The sequence below is a fragment of the Lissotriton vulgaris genome, chromosome 1_1, assembly GCF_964263255.1.
Source record: "Lissotriton vulgaris chromosome 1_1, aLisVul1.2, whole genome shotgun sequence".
Taxonomy (NCBI): domain Eukaryota; kingdom Metazoa; phylum Chordata; class Amphibia; order Caudata; family Salamandridae; genus Lissotriton; species Lissotriton vulgaris.
This window is the reverse complement of record NC_141685.1, coordinates 2,029,936,526-2,029,957,874: the sequence shown is the minus strand read 5'-3', so window position 1 is coordinate 2,029,957,874 and position 21,349 is coordinate 2,029,936,526. Positions and strand designations below refer to the sequence as shown.

Below are 21,349 nucleotides of genomic sequence, written 5' to 3'. Positions count from 1 at the left end.
AGCGTGCATTCGAGTCGAAAATGTGAGTATTTAAATACTGATAAGCTGATGTTTGGAGAAAAATGGTGGAATTTCCAATTCAACAAATACAATTAATGACTTTGGTAACAATAAACATTAGTTAATCTCCATGATACTCTTCAGGGTGAATGTGTGCTTTATAAAAACGCATTATGCTATGTTGTTTTTAAAGCTCATTTTTCGGTGATAAATCAAGTGGCACTGGTAGAAACATTACTTTTGGGCTTCACAGCTATGACTGTTTTGTATTTCTCATGTAGAGGCATTCCAAACGAATAAATCCTGTTTTATTTTACTGCTGATAACCCTGCCTTATGCACCAAAGTGCTCACTGCTGATTATCATGCATGAGTGGTCACTAATTGAATCTTGAAAGATGTGGTCAGTCTTACAAATCTAATATTATTGGTAGTTCAGGATGATTTTCGGTGAACATTGAGATCTTTATACAGACCTAATATTACCAATTTAAAATGCATGGAGTGGGCTTTGGCTCCACAAAGAGGAGTATGTATCTTTCAACTCCTGTTATTGGCGGTTTGGTGTATCTTTTCACTTCCTATGGTCTGCTTGGATTAAAATGCGTGAAAGACTTACGATGCATCTCAAAATAACATTAACTTATCATACATTATATTTTTTATCTCACCACTCATTTTGTACAGAAAACACTCTTTTGTTTCACTGCATCAGCTTGTTTTTTGTGTTTTAGTCTAAACTCGTGTGCAAGTCTCTCTCTTACACACACAATGTTTACATATATGTATAACCCCCCACACGTGTGAGGGCACATAATGCATGGGGTAACTAAACGACTTTATAAGTAAATTTATTTTCATATCCAGAAAAAAAGCAGCCGCAGTGCTTCAACTCTAATCACCCAGCTGTCTAAGATTGGCTACAAAACAGCGCCCAACTCTACTATTAAATCCCTAGGTTGCACGATTGACTGAAATGTTTTAATGATCCCCCTCATATCAATAAATTAGCCAACTTCCATCTACATCAATTAAAATGATTAAAACATATATTCATTATTGGTTGGTAACGGCTGCACAAAGTCTGATAATATCAAGAATGGACACCAGCGATTTGGGCAGGCTTACCAGCAATCTCCCATTCCTCAATAAAAGCACTCTTTCAAGAATCTGCACATCTCATAGCGGAGAGCAAAAGATGTGACCATATCTGTCCAGTCCTAAGAGATTTAATTGGCTTCCTATCAAGGCTAGGATCAATTTTAAAACGTATTGCCCCACCTGCAAACCAATTTACCAAGCCAATCTACTAAGCATCTCACGAGGTAGAAGACCATCACGAAGCAAAAGCTTGCTCTACCTGCAATTTCTTTAGCACTGAAATGGTCTTTCTCAGGGTCAGCCACAAATGTATGAAACCCTTTTCACACTCACTTTAGATTAGCACTGAACATTTAACATTCCAAAAAGGTCTTAAACCTCACCTCTACAAGATTCACTTCGAAAATAGCGACCTTGTAGAACTCCAACCATAGGAGGGCTTCATAAAGTCTGTCTTGAACAACTCAACTCATCAGCGAATGAAGTCAAGAAATATGCATCTCTTTTATGTACGAGGTCATTGATTCCTGCCTAGAAAATAGCTTTTCCGCCTACCTACCCTCCTACAAGTCTGAAATGTTCAAGGGGATTATTCTTTGTTATAATGTAACTGATTACTTGTTTATTGCAAATCGCTTAAATCCCACTGTATAAAACTATTACATAAAGACATGTATGCACAAATGCAATACAATAGGACATGAAAGCCAGATTTATTTCACACTAGCTAGTGCTTGGTTAATAGGTATTAGAGTGTTTTTCAAACGCTTAATGTATTCTAATTACTCTCCAATTAGAGATGTTGCCTCTTCAGAAAATGCAGGACTCATGAAGCTTTTCAATGTGTGGGATCAGAAAAGAATCCTTTTCGTTCACATCCACAATGCTGTTATACTCCCTTATTGGGTAAGGTTATCTCAAAGTTTTTTTTATATTTACTGTTTTATTTTAGTAATTGTTGAAGTTGAATCTCTACGGATATGTCCACTTGTGTTTTGATAAACAAAACACATGGATTTTTCATATGATGTATGTTTGCCTACCAGTGATTGACCAATATCAGTGTATTAAAACTGGTTATCCATCAGAATTTTTACAGTGACGGCTGGTGACATTTGAAAGTGGTAAGGCGAAAAGTTGAGGGATAAGTGTTGCATTGTGACGGAGCCAGACTGTCTAAAGGCGGGTTTGGTTTGGGGTTAAGGGTCTTCCCCGTGAGAAAAAGTTGAAAAATGGAGTGGCAAATGTAGTACTTTAAAGTAAATTTGAGAAAACATGAAAAGCAATTGTGAACATGAAGTCTTGAAATATTTAAACACATTAAAAACTGCACCATAAGGTCTGGCAGGCCAGTTTTTACATTTAATTTCCTGGATATTAAGAGAAACTTTAAATACAGCAAGCATAAATGCATGTTCTCTCCCCGACCTTGCCCTGATTTGAAAACCTAGGCTCCCCCACCCCTACTTTTTTTCTTAGCTATTAATTCAGTAATGAGTCCACTGTAATTCGAATTCCTGTCCCACAGTTTTTCTGCCCGGATCCAAACATGCCCGCTGCAACTATCTGTGAGGAGGTAAGAAGTGAGATACAGGCATTACTAGCAGTCTTCCAGTGTCTAAATTCTGTGACTGTTAGCGGGCATTACTTTCTTAAAGTTACCATCAGTCACACTAGGATTTGATGCAAAGAGGATAAGGCTCTTTTTGTGCCCACAGCACTTCTGTAAGCAGAAATGCTACATCCGTAATTCATGGGATAAACTTTGGAGGCTAGTGGGACCAAAAGGGCAGAGGTTTTTTTATGGGTAGAAAAAGCCAGAGAGGAAAATAATTTGCACTGAAGGCTTCCTATCTGTTCCAAATGTGTTTTATATTGCACCAGGCAGCTTTGGACCATCCTTCATTTACGAACGTGCACACTTTACTGGTAAGCAGCAGTAATGATTCATTTGGGCAAATAAGTGTGCGTCTGATAGATTAACAACTAATGCTGTAATGCAAATATAAAGTACTATGAAATGGAAGCTGGAACTCAACAAGGTAAGCATTTCAATGGAAAGTGGCACAATGGGCTGGTTTTAGGTCTCGCCTGACCCAGCAAATGCTCTGGTCTGGTGAGACTTTTAGTAAGGGCTTCAAAAAATGCTGCCATGGCTGGCCCAGCGTTTGCGTTCACGCGAGCTTACACACGTGCATCCGCCATCTGTCTGTTACAGGTCATTAAGTGTGTGGAGGCTGCGGCGCCTTACTTTTAACATTAAAAGTAAAGCGCGGGTGCCTGGATTATAGAACATCTATTTCTTTACTTTTGCTATAATCGCAGCACCCGCTCTTCACTTTTACTGTTAAAAAGTAAAGCACCGATGCCGCGTTTATAGCAAAAGTAAAGAAATAGATGTTTTTTTCTGTTTCTTTACTTTTGCTATAATCGCGGCACCCAGGCTTTACTTTTAACATTAAAAGTAAAGCGCGGGTGCTGTGATTATAGCAAAAGTAAAGAAATAGAAAAAAACATCTATTTCTTTACTTTTGTATAATCGCAGCACCCGCGCTTCACTCAAATCCCCAACCTCTCAGCCTAGGGTGGGCTCACCATGTCTTGTGCCAGCATTGTTTTTCCTACTTTGCCACTTTCATCTGCTGCTGCCTGCATTGCTCTGGTACATTCTTTGTCGTTGGTTTGTTTTGCTAAGGAGTGCTAATGTTCACCCATTAGCAGTGAGATCCTCACATCTGCATTTGAAAGGCTACCTTTGTCTTCACATCTACTGAGCTGGACTGTTTACTAGGAAAACGAGCATTGCCATAGCCAATAGGTCTCGCTTTTGGGACCTTATAAGTATTTATTTATGCAGCACAATATGTTTGGTGCGATAACATCAACAGTTGCATGGCTAATCACTTATAAGGTACAAGGTTTAGCCATGCAACAGCTGATGTTGTTACACCAAGGATTTTGTGTTGCAAAACTAACTACTTATAAGGTCCCAAAATCGAAACCTATTGGCTATGCCAATACTTGTTCTTATTTTATTTCTGTAACATGAGAAACGCAAGGTCGACTTAACTTTACTAAAGAATGCATTGCTTGCTTACAGTGTTGGATTATAGCTTCCACTTTCTCCTGTACTTTTATGTTTGCATCAGGCAGCATATCATACACACTTATTTCCTGAAATATTCATGATAGCTGCTTGTTGTGGGCAGTGAAACGCCGATCAGTAGATAGTGCCAGCTTTATCGGAATTTTATTGGCCATGAAGAGGAGCCATCCTGCTTTATTTTGGAAAATAAGTGTGCACCAAGGAGTTTCATGTCCAAGGCAGTGTTATAAAGTATTCGGAGAGGGGGGAAAGTGGAAGCCAGAAACGTAGACAGAGAGCAACAAAGGTGTACCTGCTCCAGTGCTGCCGAGATCCGACCTCGAGACAAAGAAAACTAACTCCATCCGAAGAGAAAACAAAATTCAACTGTCACGTCTTTCCGGTTTTCTAAGCATGGAGGCTGGATTTATTTTTGAATCAATGTATGAGTGACAAATCAACAGCCATGGCCGGCATGACGGGCGGGGGGGTTGGTGGTGGGAATGGGGTCGTGGTGGTGGTATGGGAGGAGGGGTTTAAAGAAAGAAAATAAAACTTACCATCCGTCACCACCTCCGCTTCTAGATGGGTCCTAACTCTCGCTCCCTCTGTCCTGCGTTTTTTTTCCTATGCCTGCAGCTCTTGTCATCAGCATCAAGGAAAGGCAGCCTCCCTCCCTCCCCTCTGCCTATCACAACGCTGCAATGGTGAGGCGCAGCAGAGAGCGTCCCAGCCGGGCCATTTTCTCTATGTAGGGAGAGTGGACGGTCCTGCTTGAGGCCTGGGGGAGTGGATTGCTCACTGCTATGGGTTTGGCTGGCCCCAGGGCCGACCAAACAGTCAATACCCACAACAGTGAGCAAGCCACTCCCCCTACCCTCGAGTAGGACCACCCACCCCCAACCAGGCACTTCTGCTTTCTCGCCATGTGAGAAGGAAGAAACATAAAATGGTAGTTATTACCATTTATGTTTCTGCCTTCTCGCACCGCAAGAAAGCAGTGGGGCGACACCCCCACACTCCAGTGGGGGAGCCGCCACTGGTCATCTGGTCGTGCTAGACCGAGACAAAGTCAAATTTTAAGGCCAACCTCGATGTAGCCTCACGCGACTACCCTTCATGGTAGTTTTCGGTAAAAGTTTTTACCTTCTGACTTAAAAACTTTTCTGAAGCTTTTCTCCCTGGGGTCCCTTGAAGCTCTGACATTTGGTGAGGGTTCGCAGGCTTGCTTGGCGACAAGCTTCCAGTCAAACTTATGGAAGTCAGACCTCCAGAATATTCCAGCGGGATGAACCCGGAATCAAGGCCAGCTCGCGGTTGAAAGTGGACCGCTTGACTCACAAGGTTGGTCCCTGTCACCTCTCCTGCGTTCGAACTTTTACAGAGATTTTTCTTGCTGGGGTCCCTCGATGCTCTTCACAAGGCTGGATTTGGTGAGGGTTTGCAGGCTTAGGTTTCTGCCAACTCCTGGTAAAACTCTGGAAGTCGAAGCTTAGAGCTTTTCAGCGAGATGGACGGAAGGCCAGCTCGCAGTTGACGGTTGATGGCTTGGCTGGCCAGGTCGAGTCGGTCCACTTAAGGAGCTTTTTTCCAAAGTTGCACCAAACTTCTTCCTGAAGTTCCTTTGAGGGTCACAAAGTGTCCAAACCTTACTCTAGGGGTCTGGAAGCTCCAAGATGGTCCTTGCAAGTTTGGAGCTTCAATTTCCGCAGTCCACTTGGACACAACCCTTACTAATCCCACTGGTAGTATACTCCAGGCTGAGGATTCTGTGTGGTGATGTTCCAGGTGAGGTCTGTTAGCCTGTAGCCTGCAGGAAGGTCATTCTTTAATTCTTTGAAACAGCTTTGATCCACAGGGCTGTAGTTTCAGATTGTGCAGCAGAGTGCAGGGCCTGGTAGGTGCAAATCAAATTTCTCAGCATGGACCCATCTGCTTCCTTAAGTTCAAGCAGCAGATCTGAGAAGCTCTGACCCTCTCAGATACTTATTCCAAGTACTCTAGGTCAAGCAGGAGGGCATTCCTGTCCAATGAAGTGCAGGGCAACACCCCAGGGCATGATCACATCCTCCAAAATGTGCCACTATTTTCTCCCAGAGATAACCATTTCTACAAAATTCATCAAGGCTGATTTTCCTGCAGGGAGAGAAGAGCTGGCTAAACACACCTCCAGGATGGTTAATCTCCATACACTCTTCCCCTTGCATCTGCTAATCCTTCCTTAATCCTATCATCTGGCGGGGTTCAAAGAGTTGAGGTGTAAATTAAATTGGCTTCTCCTGCCTGTCTCCACCTTCTATTGAAGAATATTGTTACGACCCCTCCCCCTGCTCCGGCTTTCCTATGTAGCAGAACCATGCCCTCCCAGAAGAGCGTTCTAACCCAGGGACTATTTATCACCTCATCAAAGGAGCCTGGCTAATCAACCTAACTCTGACCAATCAGGACAGACCACTGGAAGGCTGAATTGTGGCTTACAGACAAGAAAGTCTTAACTTCTTGTCTGTACATATTAGGTGAAATTCGACAATACCATATTGTTTGATTTATCATTACCATTCTAGGAAGTCATTGAATAGTATTTTTCTGATTCTCCTAGCGTGAATTATTAGTTAATAACTTCTTGCCATGTTTACCTACGTGGCAAGGGATTTGCTATGGGGAAAATGACTTGGCCCATTTTCCCAACACCAGGGCTTACAAAAACATTTTATAAGGGCCCTGCCCATATCTACAGGAGCCCCCACCCCTGGAACACACAGGGTAGACTTTAGGGGTTGTAACTTTGTAAGAATATTGCAGATTCTCACCCCCACAGTACTCTTAGCACAAAAGTCGATTTTGGGAAACCCTTTACCACAATATTGAGAGTTTAAATGTGCAATTTCACTTAACCCAGGGCATCTAAAACCTATGTTATAAGTGTCCTCCTTGAAATGCCTGACCCTCCACCCCTGGAACACCTAGGGGAGACCACAGGGGAACCTAATATGCCCAAATGATGTAGTTTACCACTTTTTAGGTGCCCAAAACACCAAAGTCGAGTTTGGGCTCAATTTGCATTTTAAAAGCAGTCCTGCAAACCAGGGCTGCTTTTAAACTGACCTCAGGCTTCAGCAGTGCACACATGCAAGTGCAATATGCATTTGCAATGCAATAGGTCTACAACAGGTCTTGCACTTACGAAAGTTTGAGCTATTACCACTGTAAATGACAATGCCTTGTATTTGTGTTGGCAGACAGTGCCTGCGGGCTGATGCTCAACCTAAAAAGGCTAAAAACATGGCTTTTGTGTAGGATTAAAACATCAGAACTTACCATCAAACTTTAAGTATGTACCATCACCTCAGAACGTACCATCACTTGACCTTTGCCAGGCGCGGAGACGCACTTTGTAATAGCTGCACGTATTACAAGTTGCTTTCATACGCATACTTTGCATCACTCAACGTGGTGACTATTTTCAAAGTATAAAAGACGTGTTAAGTCGCTGCATTGCGTGAAGTGATGTCTTGTTGTCTAGCCTTTAACATGGCTGATGCTGCTACTGGTCTTTACAATGCCAGCAGATTTTAAAAGCTTCTGGCATTGACAAAGCCAAAAGCAACCGCCACCATGACGTGCGAGAGAGCGGACATGGACGGGAAAGAAAACTTAAAATAAATGTCCCATGAAGTCAGCAATATGAGGTCACATGGAGAGAGCAGTTCTTAATTGGTGCTGATGTTTGGCGCTGCTTGACTTATTTCTAAACACCAGCACTAATTTTAAGACTTTCTACCATATGGCGGCACTCTGTTTGTTTAGCTTGTGGTGATCTCTAATATGTCAAAATATCATACTTGTATTTTGAGATGAGTGCTGGCAGGGACAGTTGGTAGTTCCAATGACGGTGGCCTCCTGAGAAATACCTTGGGCACTGGCACTTGCATTTCTACAAATCATGCACAGAGTGGGAGAGATATATGCTCCCTGATAGGGGCAATGAGATAACAGGGAGGAAAGCAGCTAACCCAAAGCACAACACAAAAAAAGACTCCAGTCAGTCACTCATCCAGTGAAAGAGCTGGAAGTAGATCGCTAAGTATGGAATACTATGCTGCCTACAAGGGGCAGTAAAAATTGTCTGCCGTGAGACCGCAAAGTGGCGGCTACATAGCCTGGACACGCTTGATCTGGTATGTGCTTGCATGGATCACAGCTGACATCAGTGTGGCATGGGCATGCACGTGCATGCATAACAGAGATGCCACTGGGCCCGAATGCTGACCCTCATTTGTTTTAAATTTACACTACGAAAACTAAAAGTGTTTGTTGTCTACCAGTTTTTATAAAATAAATAGGAGCCGATAGTTTTTCTGTGCTTTCTCATTACATTTAATTTATTCTGCACAAAAAAAATTAGAACAAGCACATAATTATAGCCAGGGTAATACATTAATAAAAAATATGCCATCCTGTTATTGATAGGGTAGGGTATGTCTGCTATTTTAATGCATTTATCTTTTTGCTGTGAGTCATAGGCCGAGTGCACTCTCACTACACAACTAAAAGCGCCCTGTAGCCAGTGAAACATGATGATTAAGTGCCAGAAAACAAAATCCAATTTTCAGTTTTTCTTCCAAAAATTGAGACAATTACCATCTGGAAATCCGCTTATATTCCTTGAATGCTACAGCTTCATATGGGTGTGGAACAATGATACACTGCTTTTAGATTCAGGCTTCAAGTGTTGGACCTAGACCTGTGATCCTCCCACCTCACTCCCAATATATCCCGTGGAAAAGAACTTAGCTGAAACCGCATGGCTCTATTAATGTGCCACATGCCGTTCGCAGACTATTAGATTCATTTATATCATACTTAATACCTTTCACCTGTGCTGTTAATAGCCATCATTTTGAATCCTGTGACATCTAGTTTCTGTTACAGCATTCAGAAAATGAGTTTATATGTCTCAGACGATGATGGTAGCTGGATCACAAACAAGGCCTCCCCGGAAATGTAAGGAGGAGTTGTTTTCGGAACTGCCTTGCACTGAAAAGAAAAAAGAAACTGCACCATTGTGAAACGTGCGCCAGAAGAGCCTTCACAACACGGTGTGCTGCACTGGAATTGTCTTGCGACACATTTAAAATAATTTAAAAAATGGATGGAGAGGGAATGGGAATAGGATAGAAGAAATAATACCTAATAAAAGTGGGTGGCCACAAATCAGTGAAAATCTATCCATAGTTGAGCAGTGCTCCTGTACAAGAAAACGGAAGTGATGCATCAGGTTAGGAACCAATGCGGAAGATGCAAAGATAAGAGATGCTGCAAACAACCTATGGTAAGCAGCAGACGGGATTACAGCCGGTATAGTGACTACCACAGGTCTTGCAGATAGCGCATGCGCGCTGATGCTCGAACTAAAAAGGACTGCTGGCCTCTAAACTGTCATGCCCTATTATATACTAGGGACTTAAAGGGAGTTTCAATTTGCCTACCCTATTATGCACTAGGGCCTTATCTGGGAGGTCATGACAATCATAGGAGTACCCTAACCCATAGTGTACCATAGTGTATGAATGTGTTTTCACTGTGTTTAAGTGTCTTTGAGCATTGCACTGGCCCTGGGCCTAGTTAGGCAGAGCCCAGGGTCAGTCAGACCCAGTTACGACAAGTATCGGTCAGCAAAAAAGTTAGAGGGTACCCAGGGCAAAGGATGACTTTTTAACAATCGGTAACTGACAGTAAAAGGTATGTTTTTCACTTTAGGTGTTTGAGTGACAAGCATCCCGTTAATATTTGTCTGTTTATCTATTTGATGTCACTTAAAGCTCATCTGTAATAGAGCATGTCATTATTCCCTGTTACCCATATCTAATTCCTTATGTTACTTATGGCTCTGATTGAGATCAAGTAGCATGAATATCGAATTCTGAATGCAGTTCTTCACTGCTACATCATCACAGCATCAGCAAGGAGCAGTTGTTTACCAGTGATGTCATCTCACACGGAGTTTTAGGCAATAGTGACCGGGCTTGCAGAGGACCTGTCAGTATGGCCCTTTCTCTTTGCTTCGATGGAGAGCAGAGAGCTTAGCTGTTGGCTCGGAGAATAGAGATGGGAAGCTGCAGAGGGCGGTGTGTAAGGGTGGCAGGAGGCCATCTGTTTTAAATATCTGTGAGGAGCGGTAGGGCTTAGGGTAATGTGAGAGGGTGGCAGGATGCTAGATATTCTTTTCTTAATTTGACGTGGAGAAGGGGCAGAGATGGTCCGATAGTGAATTTGGTGGATAGTATGATGACAGGTTTAAAACCGGGAATACTGGACATGGCGCAGACACAGGTGAGATCATACTGTGTATGGCTGCCCCATGATTACTCCGCCTACGCAGCTGATGACAGCAAGGGGAGGTGAAATGGAGGGGCTATGTATGTATCTGCATAGTCATTGTTAGAACTGGGGGTCTCTAGTTGACAGAGGTAGGTACCACTGTCCTAATAGGGACCCTTGCTTCTAGTCCGGGTAAGGAGGAAACACTCTTTAGATAACCTCTGCTCACCCCCTTGGTAGCTTGGCACAAACAGTCAGGCTTATCCAAAAGCAATGTGTAAAGTATTTGTACCAACACTAACAGTAACGCAGTGAAAACACCACAAACTGACTTCACAACAGTTTAGAAAAATAAAGGTATTTAATCTAAACTACACAAGACCTAAACAACAAAAATCCAACATACACAGTTCAAGAATATGGTTGCAAAAGAGTTCTTAAAGTTGCGATAAAATAATCCACAGTTGCATGAAAATTTCACAGTTGTCATGTTTAGCCAACAGTACCTTTTAAAAGCAACAAAGTTCCAAAGCAGAAGCTGGTGGAAAACAAGCGATGTGTTGCTCCTGAGACCCTGGGGCGGTGATGCGACAACCCCGCTGCAGCAGCAGGCGTGTTGCGACGAAACTGGTCTGTATGGGGAGGAAGGCGGACTTGTATGGATTCCGGTGCATAGGTTCCGTAGGAAGTTTTCTCTCGCAAAGGTACGATGAGGCGATCTCCGGGGCGACATTGCGCGGACCAGAGTTGATCTCTCTCACAGCTCCTCGATGTGGTCCGCAAGCAAGCGGTGTGGCGATCTCAGCCAGCGACGACAGGCTCTGCAAAGTCACTCGCAGCGATAGTAGTCTTCCCGCACTAGTCTGGTGCGTCCCGCAAACGAAGGATGCGACGGCTCTGGCAGCGGCAACAGGCACTGCGACGATCTCGGCCTTCGTAGCTGCGGGAATTTCCATGCATTGTCGGGGATGCACTCCGCAAGCGAGCAATGCGACAACATTTGCTGAAAGTCTTTATAAGCTTGGTATCCAGCTTCCCAACAACGGTAAAACTTCTAGAGGCACCACACATGGGCCACGCACTCCAGGAAGGACAGAACTCTCTCAGTAGAGTTCATGGAAGCTGGGGGTGAAGTCCTTTTGTTCCTGGGACTTCAGAACAGGGAGCCAGCTCTTCTCAGGCCCTTGGAGATTCCTTCAAGATGGGACACAGCACCAAGCAAAGTCCTTCCCCCTCTCCTTGGCAGCAAAGCAACACCAGGTCAGTCCAGCAGAGCAACAGCCGGACAGTCTACCTTCTTCAGTTTCAGCTTTCTCCTTGGCAGAGGTTCCTTCTTGATTCCAGGATGATCTAATTTTCTGCTGTCAGGGGTCCTGTACTTATACCCTTAAAAGTCGTTGTTCTCTTGGTGCAAGTGGGCCCTGAGCCCGGTTGAACCAGCTCTGGGTGTTCACTTTGTTTTTCTGGCTTCTCCTTTCCTTTCAGAGTGAGGGGCAGGGTTGTCAGCCGCACCGGCAGGAGGTGGAGCCAGCATTGTGGAAGGCAGGCACAGCCCTATTCAGGCCCAGGTACTATCACCTTCCACCTCTCAAGTTGCAAATGCAGTCTTTCAGCCTAGGGCTGACTCAGCTAGCCTCCTGGGGAATCCCCAGCCCCTGTCACTCTCAAACCAGACAGTCCATTCCCAAAGAGGCCAAGGCACACAAAGGGTCAGACAAGAGAACAGCAGCTTTCTAAAAGTGCTGTTCTCAAATACAGGATTTAAAAACGACCTTTTTCTAAAAGATGTGTTATTAAATTCGGAGTTCGGGGATACCATACTTTTATGTCCTATCTTGTTCCTATGGGAAGATATGCTGATAGCCACTGTAGCCAGCATTACCCATGATAGCCTATGGAGCAAGATAGCCTTGCAGCAGTGAAAAACGGAAATGGCTTTAATTCACTACCAGAGCATGTCACTTGCACAAGCACATGCTCTACCTTTCACATACACTGCAACCTTCCCAAGGGGTATCTTGGGCCTTCCATAGGGGTGACCAATGTGCACCGAAAGCTAAGTGTTAGGCCTGGTCAGTGGGGACACTGACCAGGAGGACATGGCAGTTCAGAGACTGCACACAGGCAATGCGGTGGCAGGCCTGAGACACCATTTTAGGGGGGGTGGCACAATTACTGCTGCAGGCCCACTAGTAGCATTTGTCATCACCAGCCCTGGCACACCCAGTGAACTTTACTAGGGACTTCTTGGTAATACAAATATGCCAATCATGTATAACCAATTACAATAACAATTTACACAGAGAGAATATGCACTTTAGCACTGAGAAGCAGTGGTAAAGTGGGCAGAGTCCTATTGCCAACAGCCACAGGTCAGGAAAAATAAGGGAGGAAGAAGCAAAAAGTTTGGGGATAGCCCTGCAAGAAGGGCCAGTTCCAACAGTCCTATATAATCATAAAAACTAAAATTGGTAACTATGAATAAAGGGGATGTTTTTTTAACCTCTGTGTTCTGATCTGAGTGACATCACGGGCAAGTCAAGTGTTTCTCTTTTTCAGTATTGATGCCACTCGGACGTCCTAGGCTATGACTTTATATTTCTATAAATTGTCGAACAAAAAGCACATCTATTATCCTGTTTCAAATAGCCCTTATGAAAACTCAAAATGGAGGTTATCTGGAGGTTAACTATATTACAAACTAGTCTCGCCTGGTCATTGATAAAGATTGTTGATCGAATCCATGTACTGTTGATTGAATACAGAATTCTAATTGAACGCACACTGAGACACGGAATGTCAACATGTTTGGCCCATGTACCCCAGGGGCTTGGGTAAAAAAATGCAATGAAAGTTCGTACATAATGATACGTAATTTTTGCAGCACAGACATAGAGGCGCATGTGTTTATCATAGGGCAACTGAAAGTTCTCTTTGGTAAGAAGTATTTGAGGAAATGTATGCCTACCAATGTGTTGGGCTCTTAATATTTTTGCATCTTGACAAAGGCCTAATTACGACTTTGAGGAATTGAATATTGGTAACCTTATCCGATTTTATATTGGAGGCTATTTCTTTTACAGTGTTAACATTTTTTAATCTGCATGTTTTTCTTTGTAATATCTTTGCTAGCCATTGTGTATAATGTGTGTCATAGTTTTAGTAATGAATGCAAATCTGTGTATTACCTTACCCCTTACTTTGGTCAGTGGTCTTGTGTGAATATTAATTTCTGATTGGTCTAGTTGGCACTTCAATTGCATTTGGTGTTGCTTCACCCAGTTACGTGAAACTGGATAATTGTTCTAGCTGTTTTGTAACACTTTTGATCCGTTTGCATTCCGATTTGTCTGTATGTGATTGAATAGAAGTGTGTGGACTTCTAATACTTTGGGAATTTGCCTCTCCAAGTTTTGCAACCATCGTTATAAACTGATTTAATTTACAAATTTCGGCTAACACGTCTCCTACCTCAAGCATTCTTTTTAAAGTAATTTAATCCCACTGAGCTCAAACTGAATGGCTCCTTCACCAGTGCTTTAAATGGGCCGGTACTCACCGGTACTGAGTACCGGCACTTCTGAATTTTCGGGCCCTCAGTACGGCACTTCTCATTAGCCAAAGGAGAGTACCGATACCCTAATAGTTGGCACTGCAGGCTCCGGTTGTTTATCTCCTCTAGGTGAGATGCCGCTCTGCCTCTCAGGAACTTGTAAGGGCGCCAAGCCTCCTGCAGTCGCTGCTGGAGATTTCAGCACCCTCCATGTGAATGGCCCCAGACCGCAGGGGTCTAAGAGGGCTTGCCGTGCGTCACACTGTGCTTAGCAGTGCAGGTGTTTATCTTTCTGAGGTTGATAATTTGCTTAAGTGACTAAAACCCACAGCAAAACTCAGGCTGCCGAGCCAGTACTTTGCATTACTATAACTTGAAATGAACATGCAATTAAGTCAGTTTCCTTTAAGATCCTGACAATTGTTTAAAATGTATTTAAACAACTGTCTGGCGATCCATCGGGTGTGAGGGAAGTTGAACGCATTATTCGTTAAGAAGGGCAGCACCCAGGGAGGGAGGTTAAAGTGTGGGAGATCATCAGAAGATTCTTCGGAGCATATGCTTTGACGAAATATAAGGCGTGGCAGGGAGGGGTGAGAGATGCAATGGTGTGATAAGTAATTTTTTTAACGAACAGAACACCCGGCGCATAAGCCTCAACCTGCTCCCCAATGCCTTTAGATCCGCTTTGCAGCTGGTTTGTGGAACAAAGTGTGCAGGCTTTCATAACGAATTTAATAAGAAAAGCATGCCAGCTGCAGCCAAGGAACATTTTTGTAAAGTCATAAATCTGGTGCATTTCTTAACTTTAATTTTCCAGACGGCAAATTTAGGGGATGAGTACTGCATGTAGGGGAGAACAGGAGACTTGTGTGTGTGCCTGTTTTATGTGAGAGAAAAGGGAGAGAATCAAGACACTCAGTAGATTTTAGAGGGAATGTGTAGATTGCTTCTGTACATCTGCTTGTTTATGTGTATGTGTGCATGTGTGTGTCTGTGTGCGCACGCTTAAGTGTATATAGTATTGTGCCAAACACCAACACATAACAGTATGGCATTAAGAAGCAGCAAATATTACAAAACATGGAACTGTTCACATATCATCCAATTTGGGTTTCATTTTGTGTAATGAGTTAACCTGTTTCGTTTATATAAACACATTTCTCATGTGTTTTTCATAGTTGCTGCAATTGATATAGAAGTCATTATGTATCATCATATGTCGCCATAAACCCGCCCCTAGCCCCGCCCACTAGCCACGCCTCTAGCTAATATTAATGAGTAAAGCACTGTCCTTCACCCTCTGGCGTGAAGTAAAATAGTGAGCCTGACAATGAGTGGCCTGCAAAGTTTCCCTTGGACTGTCCATTTCATTGATACATAAAGCCAGTGCTTAATTTGCGAATGAATAAGTGTTGGTGCCAAGTTTCTGCTCCGAAGCCCACGTCCAGCACTATTAAATAACAGTGCACCGAATACCATGGCTGCATAGTCTTCAACCCACCTCGTATCTCTTTGTTCCACTACCACACACCGCCATCCTCGTTATCTCACTCTTACATGTTCCTGCTTCCTCCCTTTGTGAAGGGTTTCCTGTATTTCTCTTCCTCCTCCTTTCCCTTTGTGGGTTTTTCTCTCTTGCTCTCTGGAAATGTCCGCTCAGAAAAATGTAGTGCTGGGCCACAAAAATGATTGCCGGTGGCCCCCTGTGGCTGAATTGAAGCACTGCATAAAACCCTTGGTCCAAGAGTGCCCCTAGAGGAGTGGTGGAATCCTTGCTCCACGAGGGCCTGTGTCTCACCAGATTTCCACTTAAAACAAGATTTTACCTACTGACCTAGCATTTTGTTAATAATTTTTTGTTTGATTTGGAATTACCACCTATAAGTGCAGCACCCTTTAGTGCATAATATATTTTGCAGTCTCCAGAAACCTATTTATCAAAAAACCTGGCTATTTTGCAACAATAGTTTCGAACTGCACCCATTTGCAATCTGTGAGATTGACTAAAGAATACTGGGTAGCGCCGTCAGGTTTACACACTGAAAGTTTTTTTTATTCTTGCTGGGGATATGAAATCTTTGATAGCTGTTAACTTTACTGCTTTTTACGTTCAACTTTAATTTGGGACAGAAACGCCTGAAGAGTATAGACTTGAACATTTAATAAAATATCTACTGTAATTATATAATATTGCATACTAGTAAGTGCACTAATATCTGGTGAAGGTGACCTTTGGTTTTCAGACGGTGCATTTATTTATTTCTTGCTATATCCACTGCATTTCCCACAGTCATTGAAGCTCTTTTGCAACTTTGTGGGAGCCTAGCGATCTTTTGAGGGCCCCTGAGACTTTATTTTTTCCCATATAATCTTTATTTCTTTTTATTTTCTGGTTTGCTGCATTCCTTTGTTTTTCGCTCCCCCACCTTCCCCTTCTAGATAATCATATGAATCTTTGCTCTGTAATATCAGATAATGAGACCTTGAATAAGAAACCAGGTATACTGCAATTCGCTTTCCATTCACTTTCCAGTATTAATAACTTTCCTTATAATTTATTTTGGAGCTATGATTTCCTAAAGATCTTTATAATAAGATTTGTTTATTTTTTACCCACTCGAAGTACTTCCATAAAGAAGACGTAATTTAAAAAACTACCAATTTAATATCGGTATTCCTTTTTAGGTCTCGCTTACGCAGCGCACATGCGCTACATGCGCTGCAGAGGAGGAGACCTTTAGTAATAGATTCCCTTTTTCTCTTTTTCTGCCAAAAAAGTGCAGGCTTTGCATTGCTTTTAATGGCAACGTGTGCAAGTTTGGCGATTCCCTTGCGGGAGCATGCTTTGAAACCATCTGTTTGTAATTAACAGATGGTTCCTGCTCGCTCCCTCAAGGGAAACAGGCGCAGGCCCCTTCTTCTCTCCCCTCCCCCTGCTGCCTCCTCCTCTCCTCGTCAAACTTTTTTTTTTTACTTTCAGCGCGAGACTCGCGCGCTTGTTTCCACCTTTTTGCGTCTATTCACCCCTTAACCTTTGCCCGCCCCCCAACAGGTGCCGGTTTAACCGCCAGTGATTCTCAGCTGAGAACGGTAAGTCCAGGAGAGCTTAACACGCTTCCATGGAACTGTTGACTTACTCCTGTAAAGTCTGATTTGAAACTTGCTAACTTGCATTGAAGTTATGATACTCTGTGCTCGCTGCTAGGGATTGGTTTCTGAAGTAAATGCCACATCCTTGTATGATTTAGATTGAATATTGAATTATGAGAAGGCGAGACTCGCAGTTGTCCTGCTTAGATTCAGTTTGGGCTAGAACAATACTTTTGTTAGGCATTTTGTTTGGGAGAAAAATGTGGACAGTAAGATGTCTGAGATTGTAAATGCAGCTTGTGATGATTTATCCGATCACAGGTTGTAATCCCACATGTCTGTAAACCCTTTTATGTTTGTAAATAGATTAAACCAGTGCCAAAGATTTGGGTGATAACATCCGTTCCGTTGTATCAAAACTTCGGATCTGGAGCAGTTTTCCAGTTATTTATTTATAGGCAGAGATGCACGCTTTGAGCTAAGTATTCTAATATATTGCATAATGAGTCTGATGTATGTATTGTAGGAGGGCAGCAAGAGCCATGGAGGGTCTTACCTTTCTGACATTCTAATTTTAAGAACCTTAATAGCACATGACCACTGTCAGCTGTACAGTGGCTGGGTGTAAAGGAATTAAAAATGAAAACTACAGCAGACATGGAGAATAGTCTGAGTTGGACAAATAAGAGTTGAGACCTGGACCAAGAAGCTGAATCTGATTGCGTAGGTTGCAATTTGTCGACTGCAAAGAATAGCATAAACGCACTAGTTCTGTTGATTCGAAATGTTGTTGTGTTTAATATTTTGCTTTTATTCAATAAGTTCAATGAAGAATGGTCATAGTTAGCGAGCGTGTAAGAGAGGCCTTTGTACATTTTTGAAGCAAAAGGGGAGAAAAACGCCAGCATGTGTAAAGCTGCCGTGCGCATTAATCATTCAAAGTGCTCTTAATCTGAAAATCCAATATTTTTAAGTGACTCATCTTTCGTCCCGTATAACCATTCAGCTAATAAACCTCCTGCCAGTATATAATGGTGCCTCTATAACATTCTTGCCTTTAGAAGGGTGTACTCCTTTTGTTTGTATCCCTGGTTCTTCATAGATTGTACCAAAATGCCCCCCTGTCTGGATTAATTTTGAAACTTTCACCGTGATCGTTTTGGACTTCTTTACTTTATTCTCTTGGTTTGTAGTATAAGGACAGCGACACACCTTCACCTTCTTTCTAATCATTGTCTGGGGTGCTGCTTCTCCACTTGACACCATTAACAGTGAGTTGGGGTGCTACTAGGAATACTCGTAGTCCCACTTTTAAAATGCAAGCCTTTTGGGTTTAGGATTGACACACTTGCTGCTAATCTTCATTGCTCAGACTCCTTGTCTTCCTTGTTAGAGGCCTATTTTCTCTCCCTTTCAGGTTCTCACTAGCAGCAATTGGAAAAACTTGGTAACAGGAAACAGTGATGAGGTGAAGCCTCTTTACTTGCTGTGGTTCTTCTGGAAGTAACGCTTATTGGTAGTTTCGTTTTATCGTCTAAAACTTTTCCTTGGGTAGGTGAATCTGTCTGGTTCAGGCAGTGGGGTTCATGCTGTAGGAGTGCGATTAGGAAGAATGACTAAGAGGTAATAGAGCCCACCTTGGAGTCTTGCTCTCTATTTGTCTTTGAATTTTTGTACATGTAAAAATATGGTGTTAAAAATATATTGGCTTTGGTGCTCCAGCCAAGTTCTCATATTTTGCTGTCCCTAAAGGAGGGCAAGCCACAGGAAGCTTGATTCTGGCTCGAACCAGATGCTTGGCTCTGGCTCAGTTTGGGATCCGCTTGGAACTTCAAGCCCAAAACTAGCCAAACTTTCACAGGAGGTGATGGGCTACAGCTGTGAAGTCTGTAACATGGAGAACCAAGTTCAAATTCGGACCTGTGTTCAGCATCATGTGAATCACCGCATGTCTCCCTGTGCTGAGGGGGGAAAAATGCTGCGCTCTTATGTCCTTAGGCAACTTTCGCTCTATGTATAATGACCAAAAATAAAATGTGTAATCTTCCTGTACCCAAAGTTCTAATCTCATCATTCAAGAATTAATGACATAGCGTAAATATTTGATGCCTGAAAGCGATACCAATCTAGTAGCTGATTTGTACAGTGTGAAATCGTAAAATCTGGTATCAACCCCGGCTTCCCTGTTTGTCCAAATTGTATGATCTTAGGCAAATACTTTACTTCAATAAACCTCCTTTTTGTTCATTATCATATATGAGAGCGCCATCAAGTACCCAAGATACGGACAAGCTAAATACGCTATACGAAAATCTCTCATATTTAATAGCAGGTAATGTTGCTCATTCTATAATAAGAATTTAGGCCTGGGCTTAAAGTGGACTGGGTCCCGCGAGTGCTGAGCACCGGCAGTTCTAAAAAGCAGGTGTTGAGACTGGTCCATATAGGGCTCTCCATTTTTGCCATCACCTCCTGGTGAAATAAAATCTTAACTCTGCTGCAGTAGCAACCTTCACTGCCTTTGGGGTAACTTTGAAGAGACTCGTTAAAGTTCTTCACAGTCTTACCATTTCAGAACTGAAGGATTGTCATATTATATTCAACGAAGTCATAGTTGCTTATGCAACTAACAACCATTGACCAAGCCAATAGTTTTGGCTTTCTGTAGGTGTAATGTTACTTGTTGTATTATGCATCTGGATGCAATGACAGAAGCAGCAAAACATGAGTCGGCGGCACACTATGCTAAGCACAGATTTTTCGCTTGTGTTTTGAGCTGCACCCTTAATTACATTAATTACATTGGCCACTTCCCTTTGAGAGACCCCCCTCACAGATTTTTCAACCCCACTTAAAGCCCTGATCTAGGCCACGTACAAGGCACACTTCACAACTGTATTGCCTCTTAGTTCACAACCAGCATCGTCATGACATTGGAGGCAGGAATGTTTCTCTACTTAAAACTTCTCACTTTTTTGTAGATACTTCTCAGATAATTCGATATACTAAAGTGAAACACTACCTTGTGTTAAAGAAATACAATTTCTTGAACTTTGAAGATATCTTATCATATTCTTACTTGATATTTATTGCATGATTTACACACCAAATATTTTCACGTGGTCTTGGGGACAGAGCAACGCATGACTCAGCTCTGGTTTGGCTTTCCATGTTAATTTGTTGGCTCACCCACCACTAGCTCTCACCAAGCAACCTGCAAGGTGGCTGCAGAACCCAGATCAGGGAAACTTGGAAATAAGACTCCCCCCACGCTCCCTCCCTCCAGAAACAAACCCTAGATTGAGAATGAATTTGTTGACGCACAGGTAATACTGGGGCATGCTTCAGTGCTGGATGTTTGAGATACCAGGTGTAGAAATGTGCCTTTTTTGCGTGGTCGCCACACATTTTTTGCCTCATGCCGGACCCTATGTTTTACTGGCTTTAGAATTCTGGCAACAGTACTCCTGCTAACCTGAAGAAAAGTGCATGTGCTCCACCTAATATATAGTTTAGAAAGTGCACCCAGTGTCTGGAAGTCAAATGCCGCTAGATGACTGTAGCGCCTATTCTGCCTCCACTACAGTGACAGGACATACACAACTTCAGGCTTACCCTATGTAGACCTACTTCTGCAGTGTAAACCCTGCAGTACAACCAGTCAAATTCTTTTTGAAAAGAGAAACCTTTTTAAATATTAATAAGGACACCGCCCCCCAATTACATGTTTTAGCCCATAAAGTAGGGTGCAGTGGGCCATAGAGACCACTATTATCATGTTCCTTTAGTGACCAGGCCTAACAAGCATTGGCATAGTCAATAGGTCTCGCCTTTGGGACCGCATAAGTGTTTAGCCATGCAACAGTTGATGTTGTTGCACCTAGGATATTGTGCTGCATAGCTAAATACTTATAAGGTCCCAAAAGCAAGACCTATTGGCTATTCCAATGCTTGTTCTAATAGGGGTTAGCGTTTTTGTTTTATGAAAATATAGTTCACATTAAAAGAAAACATTGACGCCTTACAGCTCCCACGAGTACACATAGTGGTGCTGGCATGACTGGGCGGGCGTGGGTGAGGGGTATGGTGGGTTAAGGGTGGCACGGATTTGCGCAAAACAAAAACATTCAACTTGCCGCTGGGGCCCGCGTCTCTGCCCCTTGCTCTCCTCGCGGGACTCGAGGAACAGGAAGCCAG

At 42.9% G+C, this 21,349-nt stretch overlaps 1 protein-coding gene across 2 annotated transcripts in view; it reads left to right on the top strand.

Moving 5' to 3' along the window:
* The window catches only part of IRAG2 (inositol 1,4,5-triphosphate receptor associated 2), a 1,414,859-nt gene that overhangs the window by 906,857 nt on the left and 486,653 nt on the right, over positions 1-21,349 (top strand). For both annotated transcript variants that reach the window (XM_086920312.1, XM_086920307.1), the window contains exon 20: positions 1,898-2,006. In XM_086920312.1, coding sequence (XP_086776438.1) covers positions 1,898-2,006 — 109 coding nt within the window. The remainder of the gene's footprint in view (positions 1-1,897; positions 2,007-21,349) is intronic.